This window comes from Lagopus leucura, unplaced genomic scaffold (genome assembly GCF_019238085.1).
Source record: "Lagopus leucura isolate 7727_CA_CO unplaced genomic scaffold, USGS_WTPT01 Super-Scaffold_100018, whole genome shotgun sequence".
In the NCBI taxonomy this organism is placed as follows: Eukaryota; Metazoa; Chordata; class Aves; order Galliformes; family Phasianidae; genus Lagopus; species Lagopus leucura.
In genome coordinates this window covers 730,913-744,466 of record NW_024962272.1, presented here as the reverse complement: position 1 = coordinate 744,466, position 13,554 = coordinate 730,913, and the positions used below count along the sequence as shown (strand labels likewise).

The following is a 13,554-nucleotide window of genomic DNA, read 5'->3' as shown; positions in this document are numbered from 1 at the left end:
TAATGGCATTTCAGTTTTATCCAGCAACATTGAATATTCAGGGCCAGGAAAAAGTACCAAATTTCTTTTTAAATAACAGTTGGCATCGTTGTTTTTTTTTTTTTTCTAAATAAATCTCAGCATCATGGAGTAACATTCACTGCTTACCCACAAACTACTGATAATGAAGGCTCGCTGTCCCATCCATATTCTTCAGAGGAGACAGTAACAAACTACAGTCTGGCCCCTGTGATCACTCAGTCCCATAGCTTAGAAAATAAGTTCGCTGACAAACATAGTTGACTGTGATGTGAAAAACCAATCTTCTGCAAACTTAGCTAAAAAAAGCAATGCCTGCTTAAATTTAATAACTCTGTTGGTTACTATTTTTTTTACATTCTGAGATGCAAAACGTAAATAACCTCCAAAGTACTGTTTTCTTCACATTTACTTTTCGATGAGAGTGAATTTTCCGTAGGAAAACAGTTTCTCCTTGTATGGCAAAGTATATAGCAAGGAAAAAACGAAATATGCATTTTACTCAAGCTCAGTTTTATTAGGAACATTTGGATGTTGCAGGTCTCTATAACAAGACACCAAAGAAAATTTCCATTTCCTTTAATCTTTCTTTAAGTCAGAAATGGAAACTTTAGCATAGCTCATTTCAACAAACTAACCAAAAGCATGTGGACCTCAGATGAAATTGCTTAACTCAAAGGAAAACGTAGACGAAAATTACAGTCTTCAGAAGAAAAAATAACTAATACACATCTGAGAAAACACAAAGCCAACTAATATCATCTCTCCACAGCAATATTACTTTCTAAATTTCCATTTGAGAGACTGTGGCAAAAACGTCAAGCAGCAAAAAAAAAAGTCTACTACATTAAAAGTGCTTATGGAAAACAGGACTCAAATTATTTATGTGAACAGACAACAGATCTTTTTAAATAACTTTAAGGCACACTTACATCATTTATCAATAATTTTGTGATTTTTGGATTAATTTCATGTTCTTTCCTCACTTTCGGTTATGGTATAAACATCTGACTGTCCTGATAATAAGCATAAATCATAGTAAAATTAGGTTTCTGTACTTATATTAAAATGAGACAGAGGAAATGACAGAAAAAGCCTAAACAAAATTTGATAATAAATATCATTATACTAATGTAATTTCAGGGAAAAAAAATATAGGAAACAGCATTACTACAGCATTTGAATTTTAAAGATTTTTTACTCAATCTCTTGATAGAAGCCAATCTTCCAAACTCTGGAAGGCCATTTAAAAGTTCAATTGTGGTAAAATCACTGCACACAACTTGCATCATTTCTAATATTGCTGCTGTGGTAGTGTGTGACATTAATATATGAATATTCATTAAATGATTCCTTCATATCAGTCTGATGCCTTGTAAAAGCATTCTAACACCTCCAAAGTACACACAACAGTCTGCAACAGCCTCAGAACAATCTCTTGTTCACAGGGGTAAATACATACTCATGTGTGGTTTTTTTTCCCTTTCCTCCACAGTAAAGTATTCAACAACAACAGCAACAACAACAACTAACAGAAAGTCTTAATTCTGTTCCCTAGCCTCAGGATTTTTCCTTTTACCTCATGACCAGTTAGTGGAGATTAAAGAAACCTTCTGTTTGCAAACATTAGAAATGCAAGATTTCTCATCTTCTATACAGTGAAATCTTTCCTCCTCCATTTTCCTTACTTGCACCCACATCACTAGTAACATGGGACAGGGAAGAATATACTCCCACAACTTAACTATTAAGGTATAGTTTGGTGAGATACAGAGTTGACAGACTAGCTGAAGAGAATAGAATTTTCACTTCTTTGTTAAATTCTTGGTTGCAGCCAAAATGCACATTTATACAGAAGGACTATCTCAACGTCTTTAAATAAGTACCCTGCTCTTTAGTGATGACTTAGGAATACAACTTAAGAAAAATATGCATCCAAATCCCAGTCCCTACAGTTCTTATATGATTAAACCACAAGATTTTAAATCTTCCCCTCTTTTGCCTATTGTCTAGACTGAGCAGTTCTTCATTCATCACGTCTATCACAATGTATTCCTCCATGAAGCACCTATTTTCACCCATCCGAATTCTGCAGAGCCAGAACAGAGACTTCAGGGTTGTAATAAAATTTAAAAATCTGGACCACACTATAAACTTAATCAATTATAATTCCCAGGAATAATTTTAAAAAGATATAATTTCATTTTTAAAAGTCAGGAGAGTTTGCACATTAAAAGCTACTAAACTTTCTTACAAAGACAGCATTGAAATGAAACAAATCCAGCCCAAAGCTACCAAGTCTTTCAACAGTAATGCCACAAAGATTTTTAAGAGTAGTATCACAGAATCAAAAAAGGTTGGAAAAGACCTCTAAGATTACCTACCACCAGTACTGCCCACAAAGTCACATCCCTAAGTGCTACATCTACCCTTTCCTTAAACACCTCCAGGGACAATGACTCCAGTTGTAAAACCTCTAAACAATGTTAATAAAACTAAACAAATGCAGTTATATGCAATTAAAATGTTGGTAATGTTCTACTGTGTTCACTTTAACATTAACTAAATTCGAACAGTAACTTAGCATCACAGTTTCTCTTTGTTAAGTTAGAAAACTGTTAGAAAACTTTTAACGTAGCAGTATGAGAATACTGATTTAGAAAAATGCGGCGTAAAGTTACTTTAATATAACTGTGCTTCCTGAAACAAAATTCAACATACAATTTTTAAAAAAATCCTGCATAATGTAGCTAAAAACAAATCACCGATCCTATTTTCTGTCTGTATCAGAATTAAGCTTTGTTTCACCTCAATTCAGTGCAAAGACATGATAGATATTTACATATCCATCTATACTGTCTTTAATTAGGTAGAAAAGTATGACAGTGCATCATCAATTTTCACACAAATAGTGTTTAATATGAAAAAAACAGTCATCAGAAGTCAAAATTCTTAATAATGCAGTCTTAAACTGTATTTCTTTGGAGATTCAAAAACTTTTCAGTCTGACAAATACCAACTATTTAAACTTCAAATGTTCTGCATCCACCAGCATTCATTCTGTCTCTACAAAAAACTTCTAGCTCCAAGTTTGCTTCACCAACGAAATCCCAGCTTAAGGAAGAATTCAAGATACAAATTAAAATCTAAGTCCTCACTCTGGGAATCTGTATTGGAAAGAAGAAAAAGGACAATTTGTCCTCACTGGCTGCTAAGAATGTCAAAAATCACTAATATCTGTTATATGTTCTACAAATTGCATAGCTCTCACTGTGTGACAGCCTAGGATACCCTGCTAGAATGAGTCACATGCTTTCAATCTACAGAAAGTGAATTCTACTTTCACAGCAAGGAAAGCAGTGGAGCTAAGTGATAGTATAGACACAAATACAAAGATCTCTGAAATATACTTTGCTTTTCTTTTTCCAAGGACTCCTTAATATCATTTCCAAGATGAAAAATGCAGCCTCTAATAGCTTCTGAGAACGACTATGAGATGACAAGTCCCTAGTTTCCAGAAAGAGAAAATGAGACCTGTACTTGTCATAAAAAAATGTATAGGGTTAGGCTGACAAAGAGATTTCCAACGAGTCAGTAGTGCAAGGATCAGCACAAAATTCTATAAACTGTCAGTCGTACACTGACTTCCACTCTTGATTGCCTTGCGTTCATTTTGTCCAGGACAAAAAGAAAAAACCCAAACACTAAATAAAATTTGATTTGCCCACAGTACAGACACGGTAAAGCAGTTCGTGAAGTTGAATCAAAACAGATGCATCTCAAATCATTTACAGTTACAAATTTAATAACCTCAATGTTTTAAAAAATTAAAATAAATGCAAAGCTATGTGTGTCTGTAAAATCACTGAGCCATAAATTTCCACAGAAAAATTTATTAAAGAATATTAAAAAAACCGACAGTTACACCACAACATCACTAGAAATGATATAAGTTTAAAATTCAGTTCTGCTTTCTGAAGGTTTACGGTCATCTTTCCATCATGCTTCAGGAAGTAATTAATTTTTTGCCACATTAATAACATTGTTCTAAACATCAGAGTCTAAGCAGTTACATTTTCTAGTTCAGAATCACTACTGTGGTAATGCCTTCAAATTCACTGTTCTACTGAAGCTACAAAGGTGGAATCTGCAGTAGTCTGATCCTTCCATCAGGAAAGGCTGACACTGAAAGGTCATCTAGTGCCTAGGACCATGCCCAGGAGGCTTCTGAAAATCTCCAAGGAGGAGATTCCACAACTCCTCTGGACAACACGTGTCAGTGCTCACTTGTTCGTACAGTCAAGGACTTCCTGATGTTCCAATGGAGCCTCCTCTGTGTCAGTTTGTGCCAACTGCTTCTTCTCCTCTCACTAGGCACCAATATAAAAAGCCTGGCTCCATCCTCTTAGCACCTTTCTTTCTGATATTTATACACAAGAGCTGCTCTGAAAGTAATGCCTCCTATTTTAATATCTTGCCCCCCAACACCAGAGGTGCATGTTGGTTGTATGACAGTAGAGGCTGAACCTTCCCACCAGCATCCTGTTATATTTTCTTGCTATGCAGCAGAAGGCAGCAGAGAGGAAGTCTGACAAAATGGTGTCTGACGTGAAGCGGGTATGAATCACAAAATTACACAGTCACAAAATGACACATTAAAGGCATTAAGGTTGGAGGCAGCCTGTGCTGCAGTGGCCATGCCCTGGTCAAGTTCATTATCTTGAGGGATGTGGGCCTGGCAAAGAGTGGCATCAGGACCCTGAACTTTGAAAGAGCAAACTTCAAGCTGTTCAATGGACAGCAGATGTTGTTTTTCTTTCTCTCAAATCTTTCCTCAGAACATCCTTCTCTTCTCCCCTCATACTGTTCTATTTCAAGACTTCTGAATTGTATTAATTCATTTCTTCCTCTCAAATTACTGCCTATCCTTAGGACTTCTCTGCAGGTAAAAAGTAACGTATAAAGCAAGCATATGAATTTGGAGTCCTCAGGACAGGAGAGGACTTTAAAAACAAAGATGTTGAGGAGAGCTGGCTGCTCTTCAAGGATGCCTTCCTAAAAGCACAAGAGCCCTCCGTCCCTCTGAATAAGAAAGTGGGCAGAGGAGGTAGGAAACCAGCAAGGCTCGGCAAGGACCTGCTGGGCAAACTGAGGGCAAAGCAAAACCAAGGCACAGGCAGAAATGAACTTGGCAAGGGACATGAAGAACAATAGGAAGACATCCTACAGATGCATTGGCCAGAAGAGACAGGCCAAAGCGAGTGTACCTCCTTTGGTAAATGTCAAAGGAGAACTGGCTTCAACAGACGAAGAGAAGGCTGAGGGACTGAATGAGTGCTTTGCCTTGGTCTTTATTGGCGGCCAGGATTCCAGTATTTCTCATTATTATATTCTCAGTCCTTGAGCCCTGCATCCCTAAACCTCTAGGTGGAGACCAGGGCGGTAAATCTCCCCCCACTGCAAGGGCTGAGCAAGTCCAAGATTGCCTCATGAGACTGAATGCATACAAGTCTATGGGGCCGGACGGCTTGCATCCCAGGGTTCTGAAGGAGCTGGCTGAGGTGGTTGCTCAGCCGCTCTCCATCATATTTGAAAAGTCGTGGCTGTCAGGTGAGGTCCCGGATGACTGGAGGAAGGGTCATGTCACTCCCATTTACAATAATTTGAGTTGGAAGGGACCTTTAAAAGTCATCTAGTCCAAATCCTCTTCAATGAACAGGGACATCCATAGCTTGCTCAGAGCTCCATCTAGCCTGACCCTGAATGTCTCCAGTGACAGGACATCATACCACCTCTCTAGGCAATTTCTTCTACTGTTTCACTACTCTTATCACAAAAAAAAAAAAAAAAGAATTCCTTATCAAGTCTAAACCTCCCCTCTTTTAGCCTGAAACAATCTCCCCTCGTCCTGTCACAACAGACCCTGCTAAAGAGTCCGTCCCCTTGTTTCTTACAGTCCCTTTTAGATACTGAAAGGGCACTATCAGGTCACCTCAGAGTCCTCTCTTCTCCAGACTGAACAGACCCAGCTCTCTCAGCCCATCCTCGCAGGAGAGGTGTTTCATCCCTTGGATCATTTTGGTGACCCTCTTCTGGACATGCCCTATCAGGTCTCTCCTGTCCTGAGGACACCATATGTGGATGCAGTACTCCAGGTGAGGTCTCACCAGCACAGAGGGGCAGAATCACCTCCCTTGATCTTCTGATCATGCTCCTTCTGATGCAGCCCAGGATACAGTTGGCCTTCCTGGCTGCGAGGGCACATTGCTGGCTCATGTCCAGCTGCCCATTCACTAGTACTCCCAAGTCCTTTTTGGAAGGGCTATGCTTAATCCTTTTATGTCTCAGCTTGTATGGATAGTAGGGGCTGCCATGACCAGGTACAAGACTCTCCATTTGGATTTGTTGGATCTAATGAAGCTCTCGAGTCCATCACTCAAGTCTGTCTTGGTCTTTCTGGATGGGATCACCTCCCTCAGGCATATCAACCACACCCCCAAACTTGGTGTCATCTCAAAACCTGTTGAGAGTGCACCCAATCCCACCATCAATGTCACTGATGAAAATATTAAGGGGCACTGGTTCTAGCACCAACCCCTGAGAGGCACCACCCTTCACTGATTTCCATCTGGACACTGACCACTGCTCTCTGGGTGCAAACTTGTAAGCAGTTCCTCATCCACTGAGCAGTCCATTCATGAAATCCATCTTTCCAATTTAGAAAGAAGGATGTTATGGGGGACTGTGTAAAAGGCCTTACTGAAGTCCCAGAAGTGGCTCCTCCCTTGACCTCTGACACAGTTATGCCACCACAGAAGGCCATAAGTTGGTCAGCAGGAATTTTCTTGGTGGTGCTATGCTGACAATATCATCTCCCTCTCTTCCATGCGCCTTAACTTCCAGAATGATCTGCTCTGTGTTCTCCGACACAGAAATAAAGCTAACAGTTGGGAGCTCCTGGGCCATCCTTTCCACTCTTCTTAAATATGGGTATGATAGTGCTTTTTTTTCCAGTTACCAGGGACTACTTCTGACTGCTATGACTTTTCCAACATAATTAAGAGAGGGGTGGCGTCTGCATCAGCCAATTCCCTCAGGATTCTGTGATGCATCTCACTAGGACCCAGTGACTTAGGGATGATCAGGTCCCTCGGGTGGTTACAAACCTGATGTTCACTTACACTGGGAGGGACATTGCTCCTCCAGTTCCCACCTTCCAAACCTGCTCGAAGTGGGAGGTGCATTTCAACAGCAGTGACAATGGGTCACCTCCACTGGTGCAGATTTTTACAAGTGTGGCATACAGGCTCCTATTCACTGCTGGTGAAAAAGCACATCTAATGCTGGTGACAATGTTTAAAACTAGTCTTTTGTAGCTAGAATTTGTTCTACTAAATAGTGCTCTTGTGCTCTTTGTTGTAGTTTCTATTGAAATAAACAGGAGGCATTACTTTTAAAGCAACCTATGTACATTAATGAGATCCACCCCTGAGCCTTTTCTTCTCCAAGCTGAACAATCCCAGCTCTAACAGCCTCTCCTCATCCTCAGAAGTAGATAGAAACTTGAAATACCTGCACTCTCATGGTGAACACCATAGCCTCCAAATACGTGAGCAGTTTCAAGACCAAGAAACAGTGCTGACAAGCTTGACACATTATAGCTACCTTTTTACAGTCAGAATTCTGATTACAGCTACCTCTGTGTTTCCTGACAGTCTTATTTCTGCTCCTTTTCTAATAATTTTAAAGTAAATGTGGCTGATCCTCTCCTTACTTGGTCATAACCACCTTCCCATCTATCAGGGAAGGTTTTGCAGATTACTCCCACTTCATGTTAAAATATCTGCACATCACTGTAATTTTATCTGTTGCTTTTCTGAGACATACAACACAAATAGGAAACACGCCAGTTCTGTAAATGGTACGCATGACTTACAAAAGTTAACAGCACTCTTCTACCCACGCTGAACTTTGTTTCACCTGGCCCAATTTTCACCAGTCTTTGTCACCTGCTGAGCACAATGAAAACCCTATTTATGATACTCCAGAAGACACCATCAAAACCAGGTTAAAAGAGATTCTATCTGTAGTACTAGTTCTAGTCTGACCATGTCATCCCTTCTACACCACTTTTTGACTACAATTTTCTCTGTATTAATAGCATCACAACACCACCCGTTTCATTCCTCAATATTTTAACCCCATCACTATCTCTTTGCTGCAGATATTCAAATTCTGAAAGCTTTCATGTGAAATCATGTTTTAATGCGTCTCATAGCCCATAACATGGTATAACACTTCCTCAAATTTCCAAGGCAGATATAACAGATACTGGTACACATTCTACATTAGCAAATCTGTAAAAATAGAGTAAACAACTACAGTAGTCAAGAGGCAACATCAAAGTAGCCCATGAAAGAACCTGAGGCAATCTTGAGATCAGTGTTCTCACCATCCTGGCTCCACTGAGCTCCCCAACTCAGAATTTCTAAACCTAACCCACGTGCTTTGAGCATCACCACAGATTCTCTTACAGTAGTGATACTTAATCTAATTTAGCTAAGGTCTCTCCTTAAGAAACCAGTCCTTTTCTTGACATTATCACTAAAAATCTTTCAAATCTTTCAAAAACAAAAACCTAAACATGCCGTCCACATATCCTCATTTTCTCTTAAGAAAAGAGTACTCCAATTATTTTAATGTTTGAAACTTCCACAGTGCCATGAAAATAACTGACTGCTTAATAATCATTTTTGCACATGTGTAATTAATATTTTTCAAGAATGCTTACATCTCAACCTTTAGAAAGGCAAAAAAAATTCTATTTACACCACATTTTTTTGTATCAGTCAGGTAAATAGCACCACAAGTAAGCACTGCTTTCAGATACTTCATACAGCAAGAAATAATTTCCAAAATGCAAATAACTTATGCAGATTTTTGTCATTTATAAATTTATAATGCAAATTGAAGCATTATCTATATTTTATGCATGGATATAACACACATCCCAACAGGCTAACATTTTACTACCAACTAACAACTGCATTAGGTGAAGCATTAATGTCAAAGAGCAGTTCTATATTTGAATGTCAAACTCCTCAAATTTTACATTAAAAATATCTTCAATCAAGGCCTATAAACCTGAAATAATAATTACAACAGAAGATAATGAATATACTTAACAACAAATGGAAGAGTGAAGAAACTTCCAGAGTGAATCCACAGCTCTGAGATACCATTACGAAACATGCAAACAACAAACTGGAATAACAAATTAGGTAAATCATGCCAGTGGTTATTCTTGGTAATAAGACTGTTCTCATAAAAAAACAGTGATGTTAAATGAGGTAGTGTCTTCAAGATTTCCTTCCCCTCAGAAACAAACAAACAAAAAAAGACACAAAGGAAGAGGTGCAGGAAAAATTCTGCCTGGCAGCAAGCAATCACAGCAGATGCTGTTTTTCTTTCTCTCAAACCTTCCCTCGGAACATCCTTCTCTTCTCCCCTCATACTGTTCTATTTCAATGCTTCTGAATTGTATTAATTCATTTCTTCCTCTCAAATTATTGCCTATCCTTAGGACTTCTCTGCAGGTAAAAAGTAATGTATAAAGCAAGCATATAAATTACACAAATATATACATATGTAGACAGAAAAATAACCATAATTCTGACTTCACTAATGGTTACCTGACATACTTCCTGTGTTTCAAATAAAGCAGTCAATGAAGGAATCAGTACACACCACATAATATGTACTTGTTTGCCTGTCTCTTGATGAAGTGCACAGAGAATAAGAAGAAATGGAAGATTATCTATGCCTAACTATTGGAGAAAGCTCCAAATTCCATAAAGACAATCACAGCTGTCAGATTTAACAGCTGCCTGCAAAAGCTCACCTGGGATTTCAGGCGGAAGCTACTCTCATAAGAAAACACACTATAATGCTTTTTAATACAATATTTTTCACCAAGGTTTCATTTGTTTTCCTTAAAAAAGCACAATTCAGTTCACTCAGCTTTAATTTTAAAAGCAAACATTAGCTGCAATTCCTTTATTTGTCTGAAAGAATATGCTAAAATCATGTTAACACAAGAACATTTGAATACGATAACAGCATTAGTATAAATTATTGCAGCATTCCTCCAGCAAGGATGTAACAATAAATAAATAAGCCTCTAACTGATAAAAATTGTCAGTGAACTTTAGTGCAACATTCTGAAACAATATGGGCCAATTTGGTCCAGGAAAAGAAATTAGTGTCCACTGCTATTTCTTCTACAGGTATTTCAGGGAGAGAAAAAAAAATCTTACAATCAGCAGGAAATCATTTCTCTATTGTGCTTTAAGACATACCCGTAAGACCACAGTCTGTATATTCACTTTCTTATCCCTCTTTCAAACAAAAGGCTCTTCAATTAAATGAAGTGAAAAGGACAGTAGAAACTTCCTATTTGGGAAACGTGTCAATGCTGAACCTCCTTTGCTACCGGGCCTGAATAACCGAATAACTGAATAATAAAATTCTGATACAAAACGAAAACAAACAAACAAACAAACAAAAAACCGCAATTAAAAGCATCTTAAATACAAAAAGCTGTAAGCAGTCCCAAAAGACAAATCAGGCCCAAACAACTTGAACCAAAGAAATCGATTTCTTAGAGGCCTCACAAGAGCTTTCTCAAATATCCTTGGATTTGTCAACTCTAAACTTCTCAAATTGAATCATTACAACCTATTTCTTTTGAACTCACATAAGCTCTACTTATTAGCCTTGTTCTTTAAAACAGAAGAGTACATTACTGCAGTGTTCTTTATATCACAGACCTCCCATTTCATTGCTTTTCTTAGCTGAGAATGCTGTCTTGGCCTTTGAGTAAAGTTAATCACTGTGAAGCAATTGCACCCCAACTGCTTGTTTTAGTCAGCTGAAACACACAGATAAATAAGCTTCTAGAAAAATTAAAACTTGCCATGACTTCGGCTCCCCAAAATGGAGATAATTAATGCTGTAGAGATCCATATCTTCAGTGTGCCATGCAAATGTTGTTTTCCACATGCCAAAATACAGGTATGGGGTATTCACACCCTCAATAGAAATTCCACAGTCTTCTCCTACAACATCCAATATTGTATTAAGATGAGCAATATTCCATTCCTCAATACCCTGAAAAAGATACATAAGAGGTGTATTAATAAATTAATAAAATAATGGAACTTTATATAATAGTATTTCACAAAAGATACATGCCTCATCTAGCCTTTCAAAAGACTGTAGATAAGCAAAAATTAATAAATACTCCATCAGGCTCTTAAAGTTACCCCAAAAACTTGTTGTGTCCTTAGCAGAATTTAGATCAGGTGTTAAGCCTGACATGTTTACAGCAGAGAACACAGATAGATAGATATGTATGAGCTTAACATTTAATATTTCAAACTTAACACATATTGAAATACTGTACGCAACAGAAATAACAGCTGCAGACAAAAATCTATGAGTATCTATGAGCTATGTGTCACTAGGCATATCTTTCCTTTTTACTTACAAAATAATATAAAAAAATTAAAATGCTTTTAAATTATTTTCCTGTGTGAGTTTACCACTTTTCTGAAAAGGCCATAAAAAATGAAACAATCACTTCAGAGATATTTCTTTCTATAACCATAACGAGCTGCATGACACAGCATTAGAGAAGAAATCCACTAATTTCATGGGATTTCAGACATTTTCCTCCCATTGTTGCCTAAAGTTCGGGTGTTAAAAGCCACACACGTAGTTTTCGTTGTATTTCACATTCACAAAACATGATTCCAATTTCAGGTAATACAGCGTGTAGAAGCCAGTGTGACAAAGACCAAAGCTACAACATTGAAGAGAAAGAGATCAAACTTCACTGTAACAGCAATCGTTAGCTCCTCGAAGGAAGGCTTCCAAATTGACTTCTTGAGACTCCGCATGTGACTGCCTGCAATGATGACCTCACTTAAGAAGAAAGGCCACCCTTATGTCACCTGGGAGTCTTAGAAAGGAGTTATTTCTACAGAATGAGTTCATTGTGGATAACAAATTGATTTATTTATAATGAAAGCTTCTGCTCTCATGCACTTATGTGACATAGAGGCGCTTGAAATAAAAACATGTAAAAATATATTTATGATAAGAACTATCAAAGAGAATTAAATGCAAATATGTATTCAAGTCCTAGATGTAGGTAAAATTTCTACCTTTCAAATCTAAAAATCAGTCGCAAGACAATAGAGCTGTCAGGTACAAAGTTTATTTGCAGAAACAATTTTAACTAATTATTCTTCAAGTTAATTTACTTTTTTGATTGGAAAAAAACTCACAAAATTAACTGCTGTTCACAGATTCTGTACGGTCAGTTTGGAGAAACAAACTAATATGGCAAAATAAAAGCAATGACTTAACCACGGAGGTACACTGGAACATCATAAACACAACAGATAAAAAAAAGCAACTGTTGATCTAGGTAGTATCCTCCTTCTGACAGAGGGCAAAAACAAACAAGAATCAGAATACCCTTCCAGCCTCCAGCAATTTGCAGATTAAAGGTTTCACCAGAGAGGTGCTATTCATCTGCTCAACAGGACCCAGTGGGCTTTCTACCACTTAAAATTTATCTATCCAGTCACCATCTTTAATATACAAATAAACTTTTTCCACTCATAACATCTAGACATCTTACCCTCCTTTTACTAAGAACTAGTAAGAACTAAGTGATAGCTAATAGACAAAATTAAGAATAAACTGTCTTTTTATTTCACATATTTTCATCCTCCGTTAAGTCACAATCAAACACCAAGCAAACAGTTAGTGCTTTGTGCCTGAAAGGAAAGCAAATCCTCCTATGGAGAAAAGGTTGCTTAACACACCTAACACAAAACACAAGATCCAAAACCCCTATAATAAAGATGCATAACCTATTTTCATTTCCTAATAGCCATTCTGGACAAACTACAGAAACTACAGGTTTTGAGGAAAAGTTCTCTGAAACTGGCTTAAATTCCAAGATTACTGTGGTTCATTTTAATTATTTCTACATTCCTTAACTATTTTACGCTTAGGTTAATGCAAGTTATTACTATAAATTATTATCAAATCTATTACTTTACCTCATAGATGTAGCTTTTTCTAGTATTCCAAAACACTACGCAAAATGATTACATGAATTCCACTTAAAATATTGACTCGGTTCTTTTGCCATAGTTATGAGGCTGTTTTTAGACATCAGAATCGCAATGCAGAACAAAAAGAGCATAGGACCTGTAGTTCGGCAAGTCAACATATAATCGTACTTCAAAAAGTTAAAGTATACCCTAGAAGGGTATATTATATTTAATAACCATTATTAGATGAATACCATTCAAATTCTTTGACCCAGAAGTGAAGCTTCTTACACACGAAAGAAAAAAAAAAAAAGAACATTTAGGCATACTCTACTCAATGTAAGGAAAGGATCGAATATTTATTCTGTACTATATCTCAATAGTGTTTTATAATAACTGTAAGTAA

General features: G+C 37.4%; 1 protein-coding gene across 2 annotated transcripts in view; it reads right to left on the bottom strand.

The window, feature by feature from the left end:
- The window catches only part of KDM4C (lysine demethylase 4C), a 301,610-nt gene that overhangs the window by 242,588 nt on the left and 45,468 nt on the right, over nucleotides 1–13,554 (bottom strand). For both annotated transcript variants that reach the window (XM_042877489.1, XM_042877490.1), the window contains exon 5: nucleotides 10,994–11,187. In XM_042877489.1, the coding sequence (XP_042733423.1) occupies nucleotides 10,994–11,187 (194 nt within the window). The remainder of the gene's footprint in view (nucleotides 1–10,993; nucleotides 11,188–13,554) is intronic.